The sequence below is a fragment of the Primulina huaijiensis genome, chromosome 1 (assembly GCF_012295235.1).
Source record: "Primulina huaijiensis isolate GDHJ02 chromosome 1, ASM1229523v2, whole genome shotgun sequence".
Classification (NCBI taxonomy): Eukaryota; Viridiplantae; Streptophyta; class Magnoliopsida; order Lamiales; family Gesneriaceae; genus Primulina; species Primulina huaijiensis.
Window position 1 is genome coordinate 19,840,197 of NC_133306.1, and position 7,012 is coordinate 19,847,208.

Genomic DNA, 7,012 nt, shown 5'->3' on the forward strand with positions numbered 1-7,012 from the left:
CCAACCAGACGAATGAGATTCTGACACGTGGCAGATAAGATTGATTCGGATTTCTGAAATAGTCCGGATGCAGCCTATAAATGGAAGCCGAATTCTTTTGTTTCCTACACCGCATCCTTCAGAGAGAGAGTTCTAGTCTTTTACCTTAGGTTTTCTAGCCAGTTTCTAGGGCACTTTGGTGTCGGGAAGTTTCGGAGCTAGTGTCGACTCGAAGGGGGGTCGGTGAACTGAGATCGAGACATCATCAGCGGGCTGACGACGGACGCAGGTATAATCCTAAAGCCTTTAGGAAGAACTTTATAGCATGTTTGGTAATTCAGAATCTGGTTTGATAGTGATTTCATATTGTTGGTATTGTCTAGGTTAAGAGCTTTCTGTCAGATTGTTTTAGTGAGGTACGTGATGTACTGACTGAGATATCCAAGCGTAGTATACACACTTATATGCTGCATATTTATGTGTTGCATTATACATGTTTTACTGCTTTGGCATATTATGCATGACATATCATATTGAGCCTGATATCTTTTGAGATATACCTCGTTTGTTGGGGCCGCTCAGCCTTATTCTGTATTGTGGACGATGGGGCATCGAGAGCTAGAGTGTCCGACGGGACCCGCGGACTCTGATGACCTGGACATTGTAGGTCCACGTCTTGATGATGAGTGTGGGAGCCAAAACATGCCTAGGGCAGATCAGAGACTACACACTCAGGCACCTCTAGACTGAGCATGAGATTCTTGACTTGATCCTTGATATCCGAGCATATTGCATTTCGCATGCATCATATCAGTTTGTATACTCGTACATTTTCGTATTGGGCAATTGTCGCTCACGTCCTTGTTTTTTTATCTTGGGCACCCCATTCCACGGGGCAGGTCTTAGGTTGGACGGTGCGGACGACCAGGGCAGTGGCTAGAGCAGTTGGGTTTTCGGTGGTGATCCAGTGGAGGTTTTATGTGTGGTTTATCGTTTTCTCGTTCAGAATTATGTTTTCGATATGGTTGTATTAATGTTTAAGACTGCTGTTGTTTGTTCTGTTTTCATTTGGGTTGTAAGATGATTAAGTTATTTGGTTTCCGCTGTTTAATTGTTGTTATTAAGTTTTAATGTTGCATGCTTATTAGTCTGTTTAGTAGTGGCTCGGGTAAGGACGCTACACTATCCGTACGAATCAGGAATTGATGATATTCTCCTACCAAACTTAAAATATTAGACTATCCTATTGAATCAGATCAAAACACTATCAAATAACCGAATTACAACTGATTTGATCCTAATCTACATAGTAAAGCATTAAACTGCAATCCATTGGTGAAAATAGTTAAGTGTACATGCAATAGAGTATTGCCCTTGCATTGTGGTACAAGTTTCACCTTCCTAGTAATAAATCAACTACATGTGTCAATTCAGCCCATATTCAGCAACATATTTACAACGGTTCCAATTTGGTCCAAACATGAGATTCCTGAACAAAATTTCAAAAACTAAAACATAACAATTAATAGCAACCTCGAAGAACTATAGAAAACAAACCCAGTAAACGATTTATACAAATATGTATCGGTAAAATAGCATAACATTCTCTGGTGTAAAATGGCCTCGTATACTTGGTGAATTTTGTATAATCCAACTACCTTGAATAACATTTCTCAACTTATCTTTACCAGTTGGACATTTTTTGTAAAGAAATAAAAAGATCCAAAACCAAAAGTTATCTACTTTTGTATATAAGAAAAAATATAGAAAGCGATTTACCATGGCGGGCACAGCAAGGCTGGCTTTTTTAAACACTTCATCCAATGCTTGTTCGCTTTCTCCTTGGTATTGACTAATAATTTCAGGTCCACTGACTAAAAATAAGTTAACACCTACATCATTAGCACATACTCGAGCCAAAGTAGTCTTTCCTGTTCCTGGTGGGCCATGAAGAAGAACTCCCTTTGTGGGACGTAGACCCAAGCTAAAAAGTAAAAGCAATCACCACATGTATAGTTGAAAAAGAAAGATGTAATAACTTTTCTCTACAATATAACACTTTATTGCATCTAGTCTAGTAGTAAATATGTATTAACTTGTAGCAATAGATAAATGCAAATATGATGCTATAACTGATGCCCCACCTTGGTCAATACGCTAATACTCCTTATGGACGTTCAATGCCCAGCACACATTGATGACAAGGAGGATGATGCCATTTAACAAGTTTCAAAATACATAATGAGCAACACTTTTGCTTGAACACAAACAATGAGATCCTACACAAAAATTTGCTTATTGTGATGTTAGCACAGCTTCTCCTTGCTGTTCTCCATCGCATTTAGTACGTGTAAAGCATACATGACTTTAAATATAGAGTTGGACATCACTGAGTTTTATAAAATATATATTAATATGATGGTATGGTGAAAGGACCTCGGATCTAGGGGAAATAATGATACAACAGTGCAATCAAGGAGGTGCAGGGTCCATAAGACAAACCCAACATGCAGTCCAGCATAAAACAAAAAGAATTCCCCTTTGTATGTTGTACAACTATCAAGATCAAGTCCAACCAACTCAAGGACAAAAGAATCAGGTTAGATTGTTATCGAAGTCAAAATATATACCTTGCAACCGAACCCTTCACAGCTGATGAAACTATAATATCTTTCAGAACGGAAAATTCTTTGGAAAGGCCTCCCAACTTTGAAACGCTGCCTCCCATACTCTCTATGTTACTTCCATGTCTAACTTCAGGATGCGTCAGAGAGCTTGTTACTGAAGTTTCAACCATAGAATTTCTTGGTAATAGCAAGTGCACTTTTGTTCCCCGATCTACAGAAAAAGCACACACCATGCCTTTGCTTAAGTCTGGAGCTCCAGTGGCAGGACCATTATTTCTATTATTCAGATTCTGACCAACTGAAGACAATCTTTCAGAACCTATCACCCGGAATACACATTTCCTTGAAAGTATTGGGACTATCACAAAATTACCACGGAGTAAACTTCGTGAAGATAACCATGAGGTAGTGCAAGTTTCTAAAAGTTTCCTAGAAGAATCATCCTCCAAAACTTCCTTCACATCAAGAATGTCAATAGATTCATGAGACATATAAGCTGTCTTTGATGCTAACTTTTTATAGCCTGACATATGAGGTTGCATTGAGCAGGGAGAGCTCACTTTAGGCAATGAAACAGATGGTGTCTTTGGAGATGAAATTTTGTCATTTTCAACGGACCCAAGTTCAACTTCCATGGATAAGTCATAGTGAGATGATGTGACACTCTCCAACTGAAATTTATCCTTCAAACATACCGGAGATAGATATAACTCTTTGCAGCCATCAGATGACAAACAAACATCTGAAAGGCCAGATGGCTTACCAATTCCATTTTCAGTCAACTGTTGAAACTCCACAGGACAAACAAAAACAGTCCTACCAGAATCTGGACAACCCAGTGTACATAAAAGGCTTGAAGACAAGTGTATTTCATTCTTTAGAACCTGTCCACAAAGTAAACATTGATATTCGACAAAAGAAATCGAATAAAGTCGCAAATAGCAGCATGAGATGAATGTTTCTGAAGACAGCAATCAGATAATCAGCACAAAGAATTCATGACAAACTAAAGCCTAAACTTACACATTCAATCCACCATCCATACCTTTTATATAAAATTACAGAAATGCTGCGCTACAGAAATATAGAGAATATCGAACACCCAATAAAAATGACCAACCTTAGAAGAAGGAAATACAGTTGCCAGGGCAAAAAAACTTCCTGCTTCATCAGAAAAATTATCTTCGAAGTCAAACCCAAAATGCGTAGCACATTCATATGATATGTCGGTCAATGAAAATCCACCCGGAGCTTTGTCCAGAGAAGGCAAGGAAACCTGTCGTTAAAATGGGAAAATCAACCAAACAAGGAAAATATTGCGAAGGAACATTCTAAAATTCGAATCGCTACAACTAAAATAATAGATTCGACAAATGAAACAAAACAGATGATTGATGTAACTGAAAAATCAAAATGATCCAACTCCTTAGAAGCAAATTCTCGAATACGTACTGCATGTGCATGAAACTCGTACTTGGAATACTCAAGACAGAACAAAAAACAAGCAGAATCCAAAAAAAGATAAGTACATCGCAAGTAAAACAGGGTAAAGGTTTACCAAATTATTAAGAAACAATTTGTTCAAATGAAAAAGATTAAAAGAACAATAAAAAAAATTACCGAAACAACAGATCCAGGGGGAATGGACCTAGAAATCATAGCCGATTCCGGCAGCCAAAGCTTACACCCTCTGGAATCGGAAACGTTTCCTTCCACAATTCTGCCGATGAACGCCGATTTAGCAATGAAAGCTGGGAACTTTGCGGAAGCTTCATCAAGGGATGACGAGAAATCTTCGTCGAACGGTGACGAATTGGAAGAAGACAAAGATGATGGTGAAGGTGAAGATGCTTTAGAATTTTTCTTCTTGGAAGGCATGTTGAATTTACAGTGAACAGCAAAGAATTTGGGGCAAGCTTTTAAACCCTACTAGGGGTTTACTATTTATACGTTTTCTTATTGAATTTGCAGTAAATTACAAATTTCAGGACAAAATAATTCAAGTATAGTTTGTCTAAACGATATATGAACTTCAAAATTTTATCTTTAGACTAACTCACTCCTAACAGAGTTCTTATCAAATTTAGTTTATCTATAGTGTTCATCTTTATCAATGTTATTATCTCATTCGGACGATAGAGTTCTTATCAAATTCAGTTTATCTATAGTATTCATCTTTATCAATATTATTATCTCATTCATACGATGTATGAAATATTATTATATATAATTTATTATTAGAATTAGTAACCATGAGTGTTTGAAAATTTTTTAAAATACAAATCAACTAAATTGATTATAGATTATACAATTAAAAAATAAATAAAATTTACGAATTCTGGAAAATCTCTTCAAGTATAACATTTGTCGTTAAATTTTTTGGACTTCATTAGAATTTTAAAGGAATCATTGGATCATAAAGAGCCAGAATAAGTAGTTATTCCAGGAATGTTGTTGCTGGCTTTTGTCTTGAACGACAAATTTTAAGTAGAGAGGCATGATAAGTTTTCATGTCGTTTCTACACTTAGTGGGATACAATTCATAAAAAAATATATCTACAACTCATATACTTTACATTCATTTAAATATTTAAAAAAATTGGATTTTTTTATTTTTTGTATTTGAATACGATTGTTAATGAATCAAGAAGAGATAAATGATTATATAACATGTTAATATTTTTTGAAAGAATCAAAAATCAAAATTATGTACATTAAAGATAGATAGATTTTATTGAAGAGGGGGACAATCACAACTAACCAACTAACATATTGTTATTCTTCTACAATTAGCAATTACCAACTTGTCTTTTTCCAAGATATCGTGAAGCTTTATTCAGTCTCTTAACTACCATCTCTAAATCAACCCCAAGCAAGATATGCTAGTACCCTGAGTTCCAATCACCAACTTCGTTACGCCGATATTCCTTTTATTATTATTTTTTTAATCCGGACAGGCACGGATTCTGAGAATCCGTGCCAGACTGGCACGGATTCGAGAAAAAATAATAATAAAAAATTTGAATCCGAGACAGTAAGTCCCGGATTGTACTAGTTTTACAAAATTTTACAACTTGTCATATTTTTACAATGATTTTATTAATTTATAATATTTTTAAAAAAAACCCTAAATTTGTCATTAACCAATCATCAAAACTTAATCTCAGGGCCGAATGAGCATAAGTTCTAGACTGTTGACTACACCACACTCCTCTTGCTTTGGTACACTTAATGGAAGATATTGGCGACATCTTCAAAATAATTATGACACATACCACATATGCGTTGCAGTGTCATTTTTCCGTACCTAAGGCGCAATAAAAGTTCAAAAATTTTGTTACGATGTTCAAAACTTTCATTGACGTCGGATGATTTAAAACATTCATAGAGTATTCAGATATGTTTACTTTTGCGTATTTAACGTTGGACACCAAATCAATCCGGAATTAGTGAAGTCGGTCCTTCTTGTAAATCCTTACAAATAGGTGTTCCCTTGATCGTCTGATCAAGTCAACGATCGGAGATTGGGTTCCTCGTTTAAATCGTACTAGAGATTTAAACGATTTAGCGTTGTGGCTGGACCGCCAGAATTTTACAAGTCCGGTGGGATTGTGGCGTCGTCAAGGCAGCGCATGGTGGAAGGGGTGGTGGCCGAAATCTCCTTGTGAAATAAAGAGGTGGCCGAAAATTTCCTTGAGGGAGGAGAGAAAGAGGAAAATTTTATGTGCAAAAGTTGTCTTATTTCATATAGTTATAAATGAAAATATTTATAGACTTTCATTCATGATTATATGAGAAATCCCACTTGTATTAGGATTTTTTGTTTTTCAATATTTAAAATTCTTATATGTGAATTTTCATTTGTGTACTTATTAATTGCTTGTTTTAAATGTGTTCACTTATCTTTTTATTTATGTTTTAAAATGTGTGATTATTACTATTTGGTCTTTTTTTTATGTCTACTCACGTTACAATGTGTTACTTTTTATTTAATGATTTATAATTTTTTATCTTGTCATTATGTAAATTAAATTAAAATTTAGAAAAAGTCAATTGTGAATTTTCTTTGGTGTCTTATTAACTGTTTTTATCATGTCGTCGTTAATTAGTTTGTGTGTGATTTATATTTATAAATTATTTGAATAAAATATGAAAAAAGATCATTGTTATATGTATTTTTTAGAGTTTCCAATTTTTCGATTTGTAATCCATTTGTTTGTAATGTTGGCTAGAACTTGTGCGTTTAAAAAATGTTTTTTGCAACCAATATTTTTTGGTATACATTTATAAAATACTCGAATAAAACATGATAAAAGATAATTATTATATGTATTTTTTGGAGTTTATAATTTTCTAATATATTTATTTTACTTGTGGCTATTAGCAAAAAAAATATTATATATATA

General features: G+C 34.8%; 1 protein-coding gene and 1 long non-coding RNA gene across 4 annotated transcripts in view; one reads left to right on the forward strand and one right to left on the reverse strand.

Annotated features, from left to right (window-relative positions):
• The window catches only part of LOC140982827 (calmodulin-interacting protein 111), a 12,398-nt gene extending 7,855 nt beyond the window's left edge, over positions 1 to 4,543 (reverse strand). Inside the window, exons 1-4 of one of the 3 annotated variants that reach the window (XM_073449569.1) lie at positions 4,227 to 4,541; positions 3,727 to 3,882; positions 2,610 to 3,490; positions 1,759 to 1,963 (exon numbers count right to left, since the gene is read on the reverse strand). In XM_073449569.1, coding sequence (XP_073305670.1) covers positions 1,759 to 1,963; positions 2,610 to 3,490; positions 3,727 to 3,882; positions 4,227 to 4,484 — 1,500 coding nt within the window. In that variant the 5' untranslated portion in view covers positions 4,485 to 4,541. Of the gene's footprint in view, positions 1 to 1,758; positions 1,964 to 2,609; positions 3,493 to 3,726; positions 3,883 to 4,226 lie in introns of those variants that run through there. The other 2 variants (XM_073449578.1, XM_073449587.1) reach the window with 2 other exon arrangements.
• On the forward strand, positions 19 to 1,164 carry LOC140982840 (uncharacterized). The gene is made up of 3 exons (XR_012176356.1): positions 19 to 268; positions 363 to 395; positions 879 to 1,164. It is a non-coding gene; the product is annotated as an uncharacterized lncRNA (long non-coding RNA).
• Positions 4,544 to 7,012: the final 2,469 nt, after the last annotated feature.